This window comes from Sciurus carolinensis, unplaced genomic scaffold (assembly GCF_902686445.1).
Source record: "Sciurus carolinensis unplaced genomic scaffold, mSciCar1.2, whole genome shotgun sequence".
Lineage (NCBI taxonomy): Eukaryota > Metazoa > Chordata > Mammalia > Rodentia > Sciuridae > Sciurus > Sciurus carolinensis.
The window spans coordinates 2,641,210-2,662,019 of record NW_025920141.1 but is presented as its reverse complement, the minus strand read 5'-3'; the positions used below and the strand labels follow the sequence as shown (position 1 = coordinate 2,662,019).

Below are 20,810 nucleotides of genomic sequence, written 5' to 3'. Positions count from 1 at the left end.
AGGATGCTACACGACCCCCACCCTGAGCCCTGGGAGCTGCTGTTCCTCCAGAGCACTGCACAGCCACACCATGACTCCACTGGAGACCCTTCCTCCAAGGCCACACTAGTCTCCATGTCTGCTCCATCCTTCAGACCACACCCCTGCAACATCCTTCCCAGCCTCTCTGGATGCTCCTGCCACCCTACCAGGATTCCTCAGGATGCCCATGTGCCAGAGGACAGGACGGGGTAGGTGTGACTCCCAGAGGGCCTGGGGCTCCCGAGTGCCATGTACCAGAAGTTAGGACAAGGATGCAGTAGGACTAGATGCAGAGGCACGCTGACACCATGCAGGTTTGGAGAGAGTGTCTGTGTGCCTGAGGTGGAACTACAGTGTTGAGGCAAAGCAGCTTCAGATCAAAGGTCCAGCTCCTAGGTATTGGGCAGGGCCTCCAGTGGAGGTCTGCAGAGCAATGACCTGCTGACCAGCCGACCAGCTGACCAACCACTGACCTCCCCTCTCTCCAGGTGAGCATCTGCTTGGAATGCAACAGCAGCAAAGTGTGGGGCCTGAAACGGAAGTGGATCTGCTGCTCAGCCCAGGCCACAGTCTTACATCTGAAGAAGTTCATGGCCAAAAAGCTCAACCTTTCCTCCTTCTGAGGTAACTTCTGATTTGCAAGCGGAGCAATAAGGTGTCATTTCTCAGTTGTTAGAGATCCTTCTAAAGTGCTTCAGTTTGTTTTATTTTGCTTTGTTTTCCACAACTTCAGAAATTTTAATCAAAAACAAAAATTCTTGCTTGTTTCTCCTACCCTGCCAGGTAGTCCACAGGAAATGCAACAAAGACTGTGGACAGCAGGGACAGGTTCTGAGTGTAGGTTGGAGACTCGTCCTGCTCTTTGATTTCCCATCCTTTATCACTGGTTGGGGGATATGCTGTCTTGGAGGGTGTGACGGTAGTAAGGCTGGTCTGTCTGGGAGCCTGGGCATGGGGCACCGTGGTGGCCAGTGGCCCTCCACGTGGAGGTGCAGATGGCCAGCAGGAGTCATCTCTGCAGAGCCCCAGACAGGCTTCTTAGCCTGTGGTGTAGCTTTATATTTCCCTCAGGCTGGGCGAAAAATGGGCTCTGAGGCACAGGCATGGGAGCCGGAGATGCTGGTGTCAAGGAGTGTGAGAGAGAAGGGCTGGGTGTTGGAGAGGACCCAGATGGTCAGGGAGAGCAGTGTGTGGACACAGCCTGGCAGGTGAACCTCGGCCCAGCCAGAACCTGAGGATGCGCCTTATTTGGAAAGCGGGACTTTGCAGATGTAATCACATTAGGGATCTTGAGGTAAAATAATCCTGGATTATCTGCCTGGATCCTAAATCCAATAACAAAAGAGCCCTGTGTGAGAATGAGGTAATGGAAGGTGAGACATAGAGTCGTAGACTTGTGGCCCCTCAGCGCTGTGTGGGGACCTAACCTCAGGGTGGCTCGGGGGTGCAGGACAGGCTGCTCTCTTCTCTCTTCTGCTCTCATGGCCCAGAGGACCTCACAGATGCAGCCTCACCATATGGAAGGCTCCTGCTCTATGGATTTCCCATCTGGTTATGTGCACAGCTGCAGAGACTGACTGAGAGGCCCCAAGGGCCTCTGCAGTAACGCAGCCCTGTGGCACCCAGGTCCACAGTGTGGCTGCAGAGCTGTGCCACAAGTACCCAGAGCCAGGTCTTGGTGAGGCCAGGGAGTATCTCAGTCCTGGCCCTGAGAAGCCCCACAGGACATGCCATACATGCCAGCCACCTGGGACCCACGGGAAAACCATGTCCAGATGTGGCTTGTGGTGGGAAGAAGGCAGAGAAGAAAACAGGGAAGGGCTGTGGTTTGGCCCACTGGTGGCTGGCCTGGAATGGGTGAGGGGACTTTGGATCCTGTGAAGTGGGAGGCAGAGCTTGTTAGAAGGGGCACGAGTGCACCAGGGGAGGAGGCCTGGGGTGGCCACTCTCCCTGGCACAAGGAGCTCTGGGACCTTGCAGCCTGTTAAAGACACTGCCACCTTCACAAATGCTGGGCAGGACAGAGGGGCCTGCATGTGGAGGATGAGAGGCACAGGACACCCACATCTCACAGGAGATAGCAGCTATTGCGTGGGGCTTGTGGGCACAGAGCAGTTGGAGTGCTCACTGGGGTCACCACCGCTTGCAGTCAGGAAAGTGCAGTAGAAACCACAGGAGACAGTGCTCACACTGTGAGCCACCCTGCACCAGGAGCAACCCATGTGGCCTTGGTGGTGGGGAGGCTGAACACAGCTGGCCGGTTTCTCACAGACAGCCGGCAGTGCGGTGCAGTTCATGCACCAAACAAAGTCACCTGGGATGTGGACATGGGTGTCTGGGCTGGGTGGGCTGGGCGGGCGCTCTCCTGCCTGTCAGTATGATTGCAACCTAAAAAGGCTCTAAAAACAGTCTCTTCAGGGAGAAGCCTAGGGGCCCTTTCCTTCATTGCAGTGGAGGACAGAACAGTGGGGAGGGGCCTGACAGGCAGGACTTGTCTGTGAAAGCAACTGACTGGTAGAGTGTGGTAGATGAGGCCATTCCCAGTGTGCAGTGTCCACTGGGCCCAGCAGGTGCTCTCCCACCTTCACTGTCCAGGTACCTTGGTGACATCCTTGCTGCTGAACAAACAATTTCTGACCCTTGAGGTCCTTGTGGCTGGCAGCTCAGGAGTGGGCCCATGTCCTGCCTCTCAGGACATGGAGGCAGGGACATGGGTAGTGTGACTCCTGACCCACAAGCTGGGGACAGTGGCCCCAGGAGAAGGGGAGAGTGGGAGCCCTCCAGCACTCATCCAAGAAGCTATGAGCCTGGGCAGGACATAACATATTTGACTTTGGGGGCTGGAACGGTTGCTAGGCCTTGTCCACAGGGGCCCCTGTGACTGAGCCCCAGGCTCATGTGGGTAGGTCTGCTCTGAAGGAGTAGTTGATACCTCGCCTTTGCTTCCTTGGATTTCTATTCTGATGGGGCAGGAGCGAGTGGGCAAGGGAGGCAGGCCCTCCCACGGTGCCCAGGGGCACCATAGATGCTGGTGATGGCACAGGTCTCCAGACGGGTCAGCAGGGCCTTAGCTATCAGCCAGTAAGTCTCTAATGTAAGCCCCTTTCCCACCAGCTGGATATCTTTTGCAATGAGGAGATCCTGGGCAAGGACCACACCCTCAAGTTCGTGGTGGTCACGTGGTGGAGGTTCAAGGTGAGCACTCACCCTGGAACCTGCCATGTAACTCTCCTCTTCCTGGGTTCTCACCCTGGCTGGGTCACCTCAGGTGGGGATCTTCAGTCTCCCCCTTCTGGTTAGGAGCAGGAGTCAGTGACTACTGTGGTCAGCAATACTGGGCAGAAGGGGTGGGAGGTTGCAGGGCTGAATGGGGTCAGGGTAAATGGATGGAGTTAGAGAACATCATACGAAGTGAAACAAGCCAAACCCCAAAACCAAAGGTCAAATGTTTTCTCTGATATGTGGAAGATAATTCACGAAAAGGGGATGGGATAGGGAGGAATAGGGTTACTTTATATTAGGTAGAGGGGAGAGAAGGGAGGGGAAGGAGTATAGGGAAGGAATGATAGTAGAGTGAAACAGACATTATTATTTCAACATGTATGACTGCATAATGTGACCCTTCAATAATCAGAAAGATGAGAGATTACACTCTATTTATGTATTATGTATCAAATTGTATAAATGCATTCTACTGTCATTTACAACTAATTAGAAAAAAATAAAATAAAAAATTTTAAAAAACTGAATAGCAGAAACAGAAAAAATCTAGTTAGAAAGGGGGCAAAAGATATCTACCTATTTTTTGCCAGAGAGGTCAGATGTTTGGAAAGGAAGACATGAAAAGATGTTTGACATCACTTTCCAAGAATGAAATGCAAAGTAGAAACTCCCAGTAGGAATCACTCCATGCCAATTAGAAGAGCTAAAACACAGATCAGTGATGACGCTGAATGCTGGTGAGAGTGCCAGCACTCCCATTTATTGTTCACTCCTGGTGGAACCAGAAGGTGGCAAAGCCATTCTGTAAAATATTGTGTGTCTTTAAAAACTGATAAAATTAAACACACACTTACCATAGACCCAGTGACTACATTCCTGGGTATTTATCCCAGCAGAGTGGATATCAGTACAGAATCATTCATGGTGGCTCTCTTTGTCATAGATCAAACTGGAAACAATCACAATACCCCCTGGCCCACCCTAGTGGTGAACACTGAAACAAGCCATGGCACAGTCTTCCCAGGAAGAACTCAGCAATTAATTAAGAGAAACAACGTATTGATGAAGCAGCAGCCTGAGTGGATTTCTAGGGCCTTGTTGAAACTAAGGAGAAACTTGAATAAGCCCTCTAGCTTCACTTGCTTGCCAGTAGTTACTTGCATTTTGTCAACTTTACACATCACTAACTTTGGAGGACAGGCCACTGAGCAATAGAGTGTTCATCTCCCAAATCTTTGTAGGAGATAACACCTCTGAAGTGGGGGTTTAGAATAGTAATTTCCCAGATTAATTTTCAGGGCTGCGATGCCTGCTCCCATTAAAACCACTGATCTCCCTTGGGCCTACACTGGTGTTTGGTGGGTAACCTTCTAATGCTGGAGGGCTGAAAACCCTATCCCCAGATCACACTAATGACACCACTTTTGGAAACTGTGTCCTCTGAAGAACGATGAAGTTTGATTATGAATGACAAACCATGAACTATTTCACCTCCGATCACTTTTGTGCATGCCCAAGTTAAACCCCATTTTTATCCCATAAATAGCAATAAACTTTGGACTCCTTTCAAGGAAATTGTTCTCCTTTGCAAAATTCCATGTTTCAATGATTCATATACCAGGTGGTGTGTAGCCCCCTTTGGGTTTTCTCATTGATTTCTAAGAGTAATAGGTTGCAATGTGGGTCAGCCACTCCCAACATAGGTAACTGTGTTGTCAGTGTGGGGCCAATACTGTGTATGAAAGAGTTGGGGTACAATGTCTATGGGGGACTCCACCTTGGGATTGAACCAGTGCCTCCTGTGTTTGTGGTCCCTAGTGAATGCTGGGTCAGGCCTGTAGTGGAGGAAGAAAGGGCATGACTTGGGGAATATGAGGGATTGTCTATAGTTGGGTCAGGCTCAGGTCAGGGCCAGGTCACACCCTCCAGTCCCGCACTCCAGATGTGCAGGGACTGTGGGGACCTGAGCCAAACCAGACCCTGCCTCTGGCAATTGCTGCCATTGCTGTTGTCCCTGAACCCTGAGGCTTCTATGCAAATGTCCTTTGCACATTCTGTGGGAGGTCCATAGGATTCCTAGGGTGCAAGAGGGCCTAGAGACAGCAACCAGAGGATTCCAGAGAGGTATCATTTTACACTTATTTCCTTATGAGTTTTTCTTCATGTCTGACCATAAAATTCAGACTAGAGGAAGGTTATTTTATTTACCACTGTCAGAACAAAAATCAAATGGAGCAGAATTGGTTCTGGGCCCTTGAAATGGAGCAGGAGGCCATTGTTAATCAGATCTCACTGGGAACCAAAGCTCAACCTTTATCTGGGCTGCACCCCACCATGCTGATCAAAGTGGCCAAACTACCTATTTCCTAAAACACTGTTAAATGCTTGATCTTCTGTACAAATCACTCCTTCTACAAAACTATCCAGAGACTTAGATTGTACCCATGCCCCTTCCTACAAAATGATGTAATTTTTCCAGCATCAGTCTTACTTCCTGACTCAGTGTTGCCATCTCTAAAACCCTTGCTGTTAGAACTATCCATGCAGCCAGCATGTTCCTGAACAGGCAGCCCAGTTCAGTATTTCAGTAGTGCGTATTGTCATGACTCAGAGGTGATTTGCATTGATCTCCCAACTGCATATTAAGTGCCCTGAAGCATCATTTCTCAGTTTTGAGTTTTTTCCTTGAAACGTCCTTGAAACAGTGTTAAATTCACAGATTTAAATTCACAGATTAATGTCAAATAATCAACCAATTTGCCATTAATCTCCACTCTCACTTTTAACTCTAGATAACTACCAGTCTTTTTTCCTTTCTTATTTATTTATTTTGCTATATTATGCATAAGTGAAGTGTAATCTCTCAGTGTTCTGATTATACAAATTGTAGGATCACATTAAGATTTTTTTTCATTTTCTAGGTACTTCAGATAAATAGCATCACAGAAATTGTTGTCTTCCACATCCTAAGTGGCTTTCTCCACTTAGGGTAACATTTTTTAAATTTCTAGGCTCTGGCATGTACCCATATTTTGTATGTTTATTCCATGGCATTGTTGTACCACACTCTGATATTTGTTTTCTCTTTGATAAAAATTTGGTTGTTTGCAGTTTTGTGATATTATGAACAATGATGCTATGAATATTTTTGTTTTAAATTAAACTACTTTACGTTATTTGTTTAGTTTTCTTTCTTTTGGGGCATGCCTTTTTGTTTCTCTTGGGTAGATTCTGAGAAGTGAAACAACTGGGTTACGTGGTAACTTTATATTTAATAATTTGTAAATTTCCAAACTGATTTCTAAAGGATCTCTCATGTTACATTCCTTCTGAAATGTGTGTGGGTTCCACTTTTTCTACATCCTTGCCAATATTTGGTATCGTCTGTTTCATTAGCCATTCTACTTAAATTAAGTGGTATCCCTTGTAGTTTTAATTTGCATTTCCCTAATGCCTAATGATGTGGAACATATTTTCACATGCTTAATTACCATTCACAGTTTTTCTTTTTACAAATTAAAAAAATTGAATTGGAGATTGTGTAGTTTAATTTTATTATACATATTAGGGCATATAAATTGTACAGAATTATGGGTTTCATTGTGAAATGTCTGTACACAATTCTAAGGAGCTTTGATTGAATGTACATTTTCCTATTCCTCCATTTATATCTGTCTCCCTTCACATTTTTCCCTCCTCCTTGCCTGATAAACACTCTTTATTTGATACCATGTCCCCTCTCCCAGATTTCTCATATGAGAGAACACATTCCATACTGTCTTTCTGAGTCTTGCTTATTTTGCTTATATGGTGACCTTTAATTCTATCTATTTTCCTGAAAATGACATGATATCATTTTTATTTTATTTATAGTTGAATAATACTAATGTGTGTGTGTGTGTGTGTGTGTGTGTGTTTCCAAAATTTGAAATTTGTCCAATTCCAAGTAAAGGGCATGGAGGCACAGAATGCAGCAGAAGTGAGACTTTTATAAGGCAGGTACAATCTGCATTTTATCCCCCAGTGCACAAGGTCCCTCATCCAGTTACTCCTTGGTTGAGTACTATGGGGGTCACAACCTTCCTGAACTTTGCTTAAGACCCCACATTCCCAGGTGAGAAAGCCCTTTTACTGTGTTTAAGATCTCTTTCCCCTTCAGTCAATGTTTCTCAATGTAGGTATTTCCTTCTGTTAATCTGTTAAACAGGCTCCTATTCCCACATCCTGCTTTTCTAGAAGGGGACTGTATGTGCATGAGTCTCAAGGTTGCCACACTCACAAGTTATTCTATGAACTCTCTTATGATAATTTTCCACTCTGCTGTATGAACTCTCTTGTGATAATTTTCCACTCTGCCTTCTCTTTTCCCTGTGTTTAGAATTTCTAAAATCTACTTATTTGAGAATATATATTTTGAAAATGAATCATCAGATTTTCTATTTCTCACATATATGAAATTCTTTTCTTGAAAATAGTATTGGGGATGGAACCCAGAGGGCTCTACTAATAAGTAACTTCCCCAGTCCTTTCTAAAATTTGCATTTTGAGACATAGTGCTACTGAGTTGTTCATGCTGGCCTAAACTTGAGGTCTTCTTGCCTAGGCCTCCTGTGTCCCTGGGATTTCAGACATGCACCTTGATATCTGGCTTATATAGCACATTTTGTTTGTCCATTCTTTTCTTTTCTTTTTTTTGGGAGGGTACTGGGGATTGAACCCAGGGCCTTGTGCTTGCGAGGAAAGCACTCTACCAACTGAACTATATCCCCAGCCCCCGTTCTTCTCTTGATGGGCATCTAGACTGATTTCATAACTTGACTGTTGTGAGTAGTACATAAATAAACATGGGTATGCAAGTATCTCTTTCATGTGCTTGCTTTGATTCCTTTGGGTATAAGTCAGGAATGAGATAGCTGGATCATATGATCAATTTATGTTTAGATTTTTGTGGTACTTCCATATGATTCTTCATAGGGATGATACTAATTTACATTCCCATCAGTGGTATGTAAGGTTTCTTATTCCCCCCATCCTCACCAGTATTTGTTGTTTTATATTTTTTTTAGAGAGAACAAGTTTTACTTTTACAATCAGAACATTCTAATAAAAATATTATAACGTTAGCTACCTTCACCTCTGGGCCTTCTCCACAGTGGGCGCTGGCCACTGGGCTCCCTGAGGTATGGCAAAGGCACAACCCAGCTGCCTGCCTGCGGGCGATCCCCTCCCTGCCCGAAGCTCCTCAGCTTCCAACCCTGGGCCTCCAGGAGCTGCCACCATGAACCAGAAGCCCCCATGGCGCCCTCAGCTGGAAGGAGTGCGTCTCGGGCTGGGGGTCAGTCGATGGCGAGGGACAGCGGACGCTGGACCTGCACTCAGAGCCTCCCAGGTGCCAGGGAGGGCGGGGCTGCCACAGTCCAGCCAGATGGCAGCTGGCCGCGCCTACCCGGGGCAGGAAGAGCAGGGCCCAGGCAGGCGGCGGCGATGATGCAGTGAAGACACCTGAGAACTCACCCTGTGGCAGACACGCTTCACCAGCCCAGCAGGGCCCCTCCGGCCTGCGATGCCACCATCATACAGAAATACTGTCATCGTCTCCGCGGTGGAGCCATTCATAAAAACAAGTCTCTCAAGATCAAACTAGGTTCTGGGTTCTTGGCCGCAGCAGTGTCTGTTGAAAAAATGGACTGAAATTCTGAAATCACCGCAGGAGCAAAGGACGATAGCAGGAAGAGGGCGCAGGGTCGGCTGGCAGGCACGGGCTGGCACGTCGGGCCCGGCGACCCGCCCGGTGCTCCGCTTCCGACCTGCAGTCCTGCGTTCTGTCTGCCAGTCTCCCTGAGAAGGCACCTCGGTGGAAGAGTGTCAGCCCGGCCCTTGGCACCTGGAGTGTGTGGGCAGGACAAGCCTGGGTGGGCCGAGTGAGAGGGGTCTCTTCAGACAGCCTCTCAGCCACTCCATCCCGAAGTCCCCCTCAAGGCATGACGGGACCCAGGCCCGAAGAGACACCACTTGGCTGTGCCAGGGGTCTCAGAGGCACAGGTGCTGGTTGACCCAGAGCTGAGCCAGCCACTAGCCGGAGTCTGTCAGTTTGGTGGGCGACGTCACCACAGTCCCCGAAGCGGGGGACAACCCTCACTGCATCCTGTCCAGCTACAGCTGTGGTGCCTGGTACTGCACAAAAGCGGCACCCACGGGAGCCGTGGCCAACAGGGCCTGCAGCATGGCGGCTGGGTATTCATAGCCCACAACGCTGGCGGCAGTGGCGGGCGAGGTGGCATATGGGTAATGGTCATAGGTGGTTGGTAGGTACTGGGTGTAGGCAGGGCTGGCAGGCGTGTACTCAATGTAGGGCAAGGACAGTGATGGCACCAGGGTGGCCGGGATCACCACGCTGGGCTGCACGACGGCTTGCGGGTAGATGTAGTGGGGGGTCAGCCCTTAAGTCCGTGGGACCAGTGTGGGGTGTAGCTGCAAACGCCAACAGGAAAGCCCGTCTACAGGCTCCTGGGCTTGGCACCCTGATATGCCAGGTTCACGTTGGCCTTCCGCCTATCAATGATCGGGTTGGGGTTTTTACAAGCCCTCTCAGTTGCTGCACGGTTGGCCATGGTCATGAAGCTGTAGCAGCGGGACTCGGCAGTCTGGTGGTCGGTAATAACCACAGCCTCCTCAATGTCCCCCAAGTCCTAGAAGTACTTCCTGAGCGAGGCGTCCGTGGTGTTGTTTTGTATTTTGTTTAAGGCTTGTTCTGGAAAAATTAAGCTATTTTGTAGGAAGCAGCACGGGTGCAGTCTCAGTCTCTGGATAGTTTTGTGGAAGGATGATCAGCAGAGTTTAGCAATGTTTCAGGACACTGACAGTGTGACCCACTTTGGTCAGCAGGCCAATAAGAGGTTCAACTGTGTATGCATTTGAGTGGTGATTACAGTGACCCCCTGTTCCACTTACATGCCCAGAAAAAATTCTACTCCATTTGATCTATTTTTTTTTGACAGTGGTTTACAAGTTCCCTTTAGTCTGAAGTTTAAAATCCAGAAATGAAGAAAAAGACATTAGGAAATAAATGTAGATTGACAACTACAAATTCAGTATATTACATGGTAATATAAAGTAGACATAAGGAAACATGCCTTTGGAATGTAGGACTTCCCCTAGTCCCACCATTTGATGGAGAAATGACTGATGAACAGAAGATTGGGTTTTTTAAATCAATGAAATATTTGTACTTTGATGATTGAAAATTACACTTTTTAATTTTCATTTTGCAAATAATTAAACATTTCACCCTATGTACTGTGAGTCTTTTATCTGTTTTTCCATGAATTACATTTTCTATGTCTTGTGGGACCTGCCCCCTGTGGTGGGGATTGAACCCAAAGCCTAGTGACCCTGCCACCAAGCAACACCCCCAGTGTGGATTACTATTTAATATGCTTTCCTGTATTCTATGTGTAGACTCCTTTTCTTTTTCTCATTGATTTGTAGGAGCCCTTGATTGGGGTCAAGGTTAGGACAAACTTGGTGTAGGAGGGGTCAGGGTACTGGGTCAGTGTGTGTGAAGGAGGTCTGTCTTGGAATAAGGTCAGGGTCTCCAGTCCATCTGGTCACAGGTGAGGGCAGTCAGGTAGGTGGTGGGATGTGAATGGGACAGTAGGTGGAGTGTTCGTGTCTGTCCCGTGGCCAGGTTAGGAACCATCTGCACACAGGTAGGTACAGGTCAGGGTGGGGTCATCTCTCCAGTACAGTGCTCCCAGATGGTATCCAGGGCAGGTGCAGGCCCAGGTGGGCTAGGCACATGGCTCTGTGGCAACTGTTGATGATGCTATTGTCGCTGAATCTTAAAGCTGTCCATGCCCCTAGACCCTCGCAATCCACAGAAGGTACATGGGATCACAGGGGCACAGGAGGAACTGGAGCCCATGGAAAGAAGGCCCCAGGGCTATGTGGGCAGGGCCCAAGGTCCGTTTGATGTCGGGGCTGGTGGGAAAGGCTAGAGGGGGTGGGAGCAGGCTCTGGCAGGCTTTGATGCCAGAAGCTACCAGTACCTTCTCTTTGCCTCTGCCTGAAGCAGGAGACCACAGAGATGACATCAACTGAAGTAGGACAGGGTCCCATTCTGGTGAGGATTTAATGTGTGGGAATCCCTGCCAAGGATCAGATATGGGACTGTGGAACAGCACAGGTGGCCCAGGTGTGACCCAGGGTTTGGGTTGTATGGGGCCCAGAGGCAGATGCAGGCAGGCTCAGAGTCTCAGGTCCCTTTCCTGATATCTGGGAAGCACATCCAGGGACCAAGACAACACTCCTCAAGTGTGAGGACCACAGACCCCACACCCCCAAGATGGAAATCTTCTAAACAAAGTTGTCATCATTAGACCCACCCCTTTAGAAATGGAACTTGCCATGAGGGGAGTGATCACCCCAGGTCACACAGCACCACAGACACCTACTTGTGATTTCTCTCTCTGTGACATGGGTGGAGAGTGTGAAGTGGGGACAGACACCTAGAAATTATGATCCTGAACAAGTAAGCGTAGTAACCTCGGAGGACTTCAGTCCTTCCGTCTGAAAAGTAGGCACAGAGGTGTGTTAGTGGAGGCAATAAGGTCACAGGGTGTCCTTCCCAGTCCCTGGGCCCCTGGAAGACTGCTGTGGTCATCCTTTCACCTTGCCACATGCTGTCCAGAGCACTAGATGAATATTCTCACAGCATGTGCTTAGATATTCTAAGCCATCTAGGTGCAGGCTATGGTCACTGAAGACAGAGGTCAAGACAGCCCTCAGTCATTTAGGCCAGGTCTCTTATCCCTTGACCTTAGTGTTCCCATCTGTGAAGTGAAGCAGGGGCCTCCTTTGGGTGGTATTCTGGGGAACCACAGGTGTCTGTAACAAGTGTTTTGGGGGTTGTCTCCACAGTGTGCAGGAAGCCCAAGGTGATAGGGAAGGTATATGGTGGCCACAATGCACTGGCAACCCTAACCTCATAACACATGTGGAGGAATCCAGAGGGAACATGGGATTCACAGTCCAGGTTGGGAAGTTGCAGCTTGAGCACTTACTGACCTTGAGACCCCAGCTGGTCCTCTTGGCATCTATTTTGTGTGTATTCCTCTGAAACCCTCCCTGACATGAGGGGTGGTGAGATCCCATGACAGTGTCTCCATCCTTTCAGGAGGAAAACTCAAAGTGGGTAAGGAGGACAGATGAGGGAAGGGGTCCAGAGAGATGCTATAATATGTGGGTCAGTTTCATGGAGCTGTAGGGACTTCCCTAAAGGAGGAAGTGGGCCTGCTGTGAATGGGGACCCTCCAGGTCAGAGAGCTGTGTGAAGAAACCCATGAAGATTCTCATTCCCTTTCAGGAACAAGGAGAGCTCCTATTCTGTGTGCTCCTTCATGCACTTAAGAAATTCTTTTTGAGCACTTTCTTCCAAGCAGAAAAGCTTCAGGAAGGAGCTGCAGAGGTAGTGAGTCCATGGAATGGGTCAAAAAAAGACATTGGAAGAGACACCTGGTATATGAGTTAGCTTTTTGTCACTGTGACAAAATACCTGAAAATCAAGTAAAAAGAGGAAAGTTAACTTTGGGTCATGGTTTCACAGGTTTGTACCTCTCTTACATGGTCACTTGGCCACAGTGCACTATGGCAGGAGCAGGTGGTGTGGGAGTCCTTTCCATCACATGGCATCAAGGAAGCAAATGGGGAGATTTGGTCCCAAACATGCATCAAGAGAATACTCCCAGTGAACTGATTTCCACTAGGCTCTGTTGCTTACAACTTCTGCCATTTCCTGATAGTGCCACAAGCCAGCACCCCAGTTTTTAGCACATGAAACTTTGGGACACATTTAATATCCAGACCAGAATACTGGTATTGAGCCACAGCTCCTCCTATGTAGATAAAGGAAAAATAGTTGATCTGAGGTGCCCAATAGTACCCTTCCTGCACTTGGATTCTCAGCTCCTCCAGTTCTAGGAGGTGGTAGGAAGCCCTACATCCTGAGATTGTGAGTCCAATGTTCATCAACCTGGAGGAAGGGAGGAGGCAAAGCTTCCTGGAATCAGGACTGGGAGGAGGGGACCAGAGTAATGGGATGAGGATGCAGGGAGAGTGCTGACCCCAGAGTCAGAGATAATGCTGATAATGGGTCTTTCCTCCTCCAGAAAATCCCAGGCACCACAGGACTACCAGGTCCAATTGAGGAACACAGAGCTGTACCAGCAAACTCTGTACACCCAGACAATGCCTGTGAACAAGATTATCACCCATCCAGACTTTGAGAAGTTCTATGCCTTTGGGAGTGACATTGCCATGTTGAAGCTATTCCTGCCTGCGAACATCACACCCTATGTCATTCCTGCCTGTCTCCCACCTGAAGAATTGCAGCTGCACAGTCACACATCCTGTTGGATAACTGGTTGGGGAAGGCTCTCTGAGAAGAGTGAGGGGGTGTGGAAGAGGCAGGAAGGGATATGAAGTAAAAGAGGATGTGTGCAGGGCAACATAGGAGAAGTGGCTTAGTGAGGGAAGAGCCCCAAGCTGGTTTCTGAAGCCACTGTACTATGGCCTCACTGTGCCTCAGTTCTATGCTCTCTCAGATGAGGACTGAGCAGTGCCACCAGTGACACATTCCTTTTATTTCTAAAAGTGTGTGATTCCATGCTGCTGAATCCCATGTGACTGAATCCCATGTGGCCCAGTCCCTGAAAATCTAGGGATCCTTGACAATTAGAATCAAGAATCTGGGTTGTTTGAGTCTTTGTGGTTTTTGTTTCTAGTGTTTAATCAGCTATGGATTTCAGATGACCTGAATGAACTTAATAGCTATTTCTGGGGACTGTCCCATTTAGGTTGTCAGTTAGCTTTCCACTACTGTAAAAGAAATGCCTGAAATAATCACCTGAAAAAGAGGAAAGACTTATTGTGATTCATAGTTTTTGATATTATATCCCATGGTCAGTTAGCAGCATTGCCTTGGGCCTGTGCAAGGCAGCACATTCTGGCAGGAACACATCATAGAGCAATGCTACTCAGGGAGCAGAGAGCAAGAGGGGGGCCCATTCGGGTTCCTGACATCCCCTTTAAGGGCACAACTCCGGTGACCTAACTTCCTCCAGTGTGCCCATTCCTTAAAGATTCCAGCACCTCTCAGCAGTGTCACAGGTTGGGGCCAAGCCTTAAACACACATGCCTTTGAGGGACCTTGGGAAGGTGCTTGGAAAAAGTGGTAAGAAAGTCACATGTGGTTGCATAATGCAGTCAGTCCCATAGCCTGCATAATGAAGTCAGAGAGATCACAACTTAGGAATGGTTAATGTCTCTGAGCTCACCTCGTTCTTACTTTGTCCACTCCATATTCTTGTCATGTGAACTGCATAATGGAGAAAACTTTTGGGTTCTGTGTTGGTTTGTCAGGTTGAAAGAAGAGAATTATAGGCAAAGGCTTATGCATGGATGATTTAATAAAGAAAGGATTGTTTAGGATTTGAGGAAACACTTCTGGTATTCTTTCAATGAAAGGAAAAGTAGTACAAATTTGTGATTATCCATGGGGTGTTTCAGTGTTCTCAACAGAGGTGCTATATGTATGTTGGACAGAACATGTCCTCTGTTTTGGGAGCTCTGCCAACAACCCTAATGCCTGCCCACTCAGTGCTAGGAACACTCCTCAGTCACGTGATCACCAGCACCCAGCATACATATGAGTGCACACAAACATGTGTTGACTCTTCCTTGAAGGCAGGAACTAAGACTTGTTTTAATGTCCCAAATGGTGTCCCAGTCTCTGGCTTCTGGGAGGTACTCTGCTGCTATCTTCTACCCTGGCCCAGTAAAGCACTGTTTGTTGCCCCCAAATTTGTCTCCCATTTTCCATGCTGTGTACTTCCATTCAAGTCCCTACATGGCCCTTTTATGGGCACTTAGAATAAAATGTAAACTCCCCACCTTGTCTATAAGGCTGTACACAATATTGGTGCCCTGCCCCTTCTCTGCCTCATCTCCTACTGCATCCCACACTTACCTGATACCTAGCAGCACAAACTTACTCATCCTGAGCAATGCCATCTCCATCCCTGGACAATTTGCTTTGCTATTTTCCCTGCCTACCTTGCTTTTCCCTCTGCTCTTTGCATGACAGCATTCTTCTTGACATTTACAGCTCAGCTTAGTTCAGTACTCCTAATTTTCTTCAATTATGTCAGCTGAAATAGGCAACTGTTATATTTAGCTCATACCATGTAACAATTTCTTTGTTTAACTGCTCTGTCTCTCCCAACTCAAAGTGTCACTCTATAACATCAGTGTCTAAAATACACCAAACACAAAGACAAGTGAATAGATAAGTGATTGGATGAGTGAATGGATGGGTTGACATATGGGAGGATGAGTGTGCAATTGGATGAGAAGATGGGTGGATGGATGGATGAATGGGTGAGTGGGTGGATGAGTGGTTTAATGTGTTAATGACTGAGGAGGAGGAAGAAGGAATGGAAAGATTGATGAAAGTGGATGGAAGAATGACTGTGGGGAGATAGATAGATGGATGGCAAAGTAGGTAAATGAGTGGACATGTGGGTAGGCAGGTGGGTGGATAGAGAGATGACAAAAAGGTTAATGATGGATGGGAGGAGAGTGGACTCCATGGTTCATGAAAGGATAGATGAGTGAGTGAATGGTTGCTGAATCCCAGTGAGTGGAATTTTCCACTTTGTGCAATAGGGGAGGTGTGTTCTATTGTTGTGCAGGGACCAGGCTAAGTATATGGACAGCTTTGAGAAAAAGGAGAGGAGCTTATCAGGGGTAGATGGAAGACTGAACTGAGGTTTGAACCCCATGCTTGGTAGTAGTGAGGCAGATTGGGGGTTCTGAGTATTCTTGGTTTCTTTGCTAAGGCATAGTGCATGTCTCTCACCTCTCCCTTATTTTCACAGCACCACTGCTACCAGCCCACTCTCTCCAAGAAGCTAAGGTGAACTTTGTGGAAAGCATGTTCTGCAATACCATCTATAGGCAAACATATGGTAAAGGCAAGGACTACTCTGTGCATGAAGAGATGCTGTGTGCAAGGGACACCTCAGCAGGAAAGGGCATCTGTCAAGTGAGTAAGGCTGGGTTCTTCTGCACTCTTGCCTCCTCTGTTGGCCTCTGTTTCCCCTGAAGGGGCTGTGTTGGCCTCAACTATCTTTGTGGAGACCCCCAGACTTCCTGCTTCCTATCCTCCAATATTTTTCCTGGGCTTCTTGGCTCATCAGTCTTCCTCCAGACTAGTACTTCCTCAGTCCATCCCAGCACAAAGCTTTCCACTGCAAAGACCCTCAAACAGTATCCATTTTAGTTGCCTGTTTTAAACTCTGATTGACATGTAGTATAAACACAAGGATGAGTTATTCATAAGTGTACAGCATGATGATTTTTCTGATATTGATGCAACCTGTTACCAGCACCCACAACTCCCCATTCAGCCCTCTTCTCATCCCTAACCAGCAGATTCACTTTTAGTCTTTATAACTGATTCTGAATTTTCTGCAAATGAGATTAATAGTTGGCCATCTTCTGTATCTTAACATTACATCTGTACTCAGCGTTTTTTACTGTAAGTTCATAGCAGCAGTCTAATCATCAAAAAATAGAGGGTAAAGCCAACATTGAGGGGCATCCTATAAAATATCTGGTCATGCCTGGCGTGCTGGTGCACACCTATAAACCCAGTGGCTCAGGGAGTTGACTGCAAGTTCATGGAAAACTTTAGTAATTTAGTGGGACATTTTGCAACTTAGGAATACCCTGTTTTCATATAAAAAATAAAAAGGGGTGAGGATGTGGCACAGTGATAAAGCGCCCATGAATTCAATCTCTGGTACCAAAAATAATGTTAATATTAGTATCTGGTACCAAAAATAATGTTAATATTAGTCTACACAAATGTGAAGATCATAAAAAGAAGGAAAGATTGAGATTGAAGAAGGTTAATAAAACTTGATAATTAAAGGTAAGTGGAATACTGGATTGGATCCTGGAATAGAGTATGGATATTTGTACTTAGTGGAATCTGAATATGTATCCATCTCTAATTGTACCATGGATATGTAAGATGTTAGCCTTAGAAGAAGCTAGGTGTGGGGTATGTAGATCCTCTGTAGTATCCTGCAATTCTAGCCTAAATCTATATTATTTCAAAATGGAAAGATTTGAAAAGTGGGCAAAAGATTGAAATAAGCCCTTTATCAGGAAGTTCATGCAGATGTCAAACAAGCAAATGAAAAAAACCTCTCAGGAACTGGAGAAATAAATACTCAAACACCAATGAAATACCTCTGCACATTCACTAGGATGGCTGAATTAAAATGACTGACTTCATCAAGTGTTGACAAGGATGTGAAGCAACTGAAACTCTCATACCCAAATGGTAGCAATGTGAACTGGCATCAATATTTTGAAAACATTTTTGAAAAAGCTACAAATACTTCTACTGTACAACCCAGACATAGTAATTTTAGGTATTTATCCAGGAAAAATGAAAGCACTTGGTCAAGAAAGACATCTACATGATTACAAGACAATTCGCTGCAGGTTTCTTGGTTAATAGTTCAAAACTAAGAAAAAGTCAAAAGATCAGTAGCAATTTAATGAACAAACAAACTGTGGAATATCCCTACACTAGAACATTGCTCAGCAATAATCAGGAATAAACTATGGGTGCACATGACTACCCAGGTGAATTACTAAATAACTGTCCTGGGGCTAAATGACTGTAATAGCATGCTGGCCTGCCATGTATGAGGCTTTTGTTTTTCACCTTCAGAACTGTTAAAAAAAAAAAAGAAAGAAAGAAAGAAAGGAAGAAAGAAAAAGAAACAAGCAGAAGAAAAGAATCTTTAATGAAAAACACCAGACAAAAGAAAGGAATACAACTTGTATGATTTTGTTCCTACAAAATTCTAAGAAGTTGGGTGCTCAGTGAACCAAAAAGCAGTGTGGGTACTCCCTGCTGCTCAGGATTTACAGAGTGAGGGTCTACACAGAGGTGTCAGCTGACCCAACTTGCTCACAGGCCCCTCTGCCCATAGAGCTGTCACCTCCAGGCCTTACCTATATGTTGCCCTGGGTCACCAGGAGCCCAGGCATGGGGAGCAGATGGTGGAGCCATGTACTGATGGATTTAGAAACATGATCTTCACTGGGAGGATCATCTCAGGAGCTTCTTACTGTTCCATTCTGTGGTGCCCCTCACTGGGGAATTGATCTGGTAGGCTTCAGTGGAGTCCTGACTCAGGCAGTGGCAGCCTAGGGTGCCCAACATTGTTGCCTGGTGTCTCTGATCACACTCAGCCCCACACTAACTCCTCTCTCTCTTTCATTAGGGTGATTCTGGGAGTCCTCTTGTCTGCTATGGCCCCAATGCCTGTGTTCTAGTAGGGCTGGGCAGCTGGGGCCTGGAGTGCTGGCATCCTGTCTACCCCAGCATCTTCACCAGGGTCCCCTACTTCATTGACTGGATCAATGAAGTCAGGAGGCTGAGTCCTCCACCAGACCCTCCTCCCACAGACATTCCACAAAAGCCTCTGAGGGCTTCTGCCTCACTCCAGCCCTACAGCACCCTTGTGAGCTCACAGACCTGGCTCCTCCTGCCATTTACCCTCAAAGTACAGTGGCAGGCCCATGGGTGACTCTCAGGGAAGTGGATATTTTCTCTGACAAGGCCCCAGTCCTCTTGCTGCAGCATCTCTCACTCCAGCCCACTGTTAAACTAAATGGCTTCTTTTCCTCAGCTTCTCTGTCCATCATCTGCCACTCCCAAAGTCAAGTTTAGCAAACCAACACAAATAAAAAACTCATCCTTCTGTTCCTCCAGCTGTGCTGCCCTCTTGGGTTCCTTCTGTCCCTTAATACTCTCCTTTCCCTCAGTTCAACCATCTGACTTCCTGAAGGAAGAAAAGTACTTTGCAGAGATTTTCAACCACGGGGCCCTTGGGCAGAAAGTACAGCCCTAGGGGTGGACTGCAAGGAAGCTGGGGAGTCAGGGTGACTTCTAAGCAGTGACCCTGGTCTGTCTACACTGGCTGACTGCTTCAAATCTAGGAAACAACTGGTTGTTCTGAGGAGGTCAGGCTTTACACCCATTGTTCAAGTGTAGGGGAGGTGGTGTCTCCCCTCAGTAGATGTGCAGCATTCCTGGAGTTTGGAGGAGGAATAACCAGTACCCAGTGGATCTGAGGGATGATGATTGGTCCTGGCCTGTAGCCAGAGATCTCTCAGATTTGGGGGTGGGGCTGGAATCCAGCCAAGAAGCATGGAGGAGGCCAGATGCCAGGTTGAAAGCTGAGGCGTAAGCCAGTGATTTTCAGAGTTCTGCTCCTGTTTTGACATCTGGCACCCTTTTCATCTACTCTCATAAGATGCACTCTGACCACGTATGCTGGTGTCGACTACCCACTTCCCTAACCCCATGAACATGGTATCTTCTGTCTGAGGTCCAGGGTGCACCTGCTCTTGGGTCCACACACCTCTTGTGGTTGGATCCTGATGTCACCTTGTTGATTTAGCTGACCCAGCACTGGGTGTCCAGCAATAAGTTCCAAAGTAGTGTCAAAGGCTGTCCTTCCCAAAAATATGCCTGACACAAGGTTTTGATGCAGCTAGCAGGCACTTGGAGGCCTCAAAATTACCACTCCAGCATTCAGATCATTGTTGAAAGAGAGAGTTTGATTTAGCAGACATCCATATAAATGGACACCATTTATGGATTTTAGTGGTAATTGATTCCTACCCTGATATTTCCCAAATTTCCTGGACCTTTACTGACAGCAATAGAGATGAACTCCCATGAACATTAGCAATAGGACTTACCCAACTTTGACCTTCTGCTGCTCATGCAGGAACTCCTGTCCCCAAATTATCTTCTTTTTTTTAAATTTATTTTTACTGTAAACAAATGGTATACATGTTGTTTCTCTGTTTGTACATGGAGTAAAGGCATACCATTTGTGTACTCATATATTTACATAGGGTAATGGTATTTGATTCATTCTGTTGTTTTTTCCCTTCTCCCTCCACCCCTCCCACCTCTCTTTTCCCTCTATACAGTCCCTTCTCCCTCCATTCTTGCCCCCTCCCACCCCCATTACGTGTCATCGTCCACTTATCAGCGAGATCATTCGACCTTTGGTTTTTTGACATTGGCTTATTGGCTTATCTCACTTAGCATGATATTCTTCAGTTTCATCCATTTGTCTACAAATGTCATAATTTTATTATTATTTATGGCAGAGTAATATTCCATGATATATATATATATATATATATATATATATATATATATAACAGTTTCTTTATCTATACATCAATTGAAGGACATCTAGGTTGGTTTCACACTCTGGCTATTGTGAATTGAGCAGCTATGAACATTGACGTGGCTGCCTCTCTGTAGTATGATGATTTTAAGTCCCTTGGGTATAGACCGAGGAGTGGGATTGCTGGGTCAAATGGTGGTTCCATTCCAAGCTTTCTGAGGAATCTCCACACTGCTTTCCAGAGTGGTTGCACTAATTTGCAGCCCCACCAGC

The 20,810-nt window shown here is 46.7% G+C and overlaps 1 protein-coding gene and 1 pseudogene across 1 annotated transcript; one reads left to right on the top strand and one right to left on the bottom strand.

Moving 5' to 3' along the window:
* Nucleotides 1-9,378: 9,378 nt before the first annotated feature.
* Nucleotides 9,379-9,962, bottom strand: LOC124974304 (RNA-binding protein 38-like; annotated as a pseudogene).
* Nucleotides 9,963-13,389: 3,427 nt separating this feature from the next.
* On the top strand, nt 13,390-18,914 carry LOC124974286 (putative serine protease 47). Its single transcript, XM_047537666.1, has 3 exons — nt 13,390-13,687; nt 16,179-16,345; nt 18,609-18,914. Exons 1-3 carry the CDS (start codon nt 13,390-13,392, stop codon nt 18,912-18,914), a joined length of 771 nt encoding a protein of 256 aa, XP_047393622.1.
* The last annotated feature ends 1,896 nt before the right edge of the window (nt 18,915-20,810 follow it).

Excerpts from the sequence above, each read along its gene's own strand:
- LOC124974286 (XM_047537666.1), top strand. The coding sequence starts at position 13,390 with ATGGGTCTTTCCTCCTCCAGAAAATCCCAGGCACCACAGGACTACCAG. Across the intron at positions 13,688-16,178 it reads GGGAAGGCTCTCTGAGAAGA|CACCACTGCTACCAGCCCAC; the intron begins GTGAGGGGGTGT and ends TTATTTTCACAG. Across the intron at positions 16,346-18,608 it reads CAGGAAAGGGCATCTGTCAA|GGTGATTCTGGGAGTCCTCT; the intron begins GTGAGTAAGGCT and ends CTCTTTCATTAG.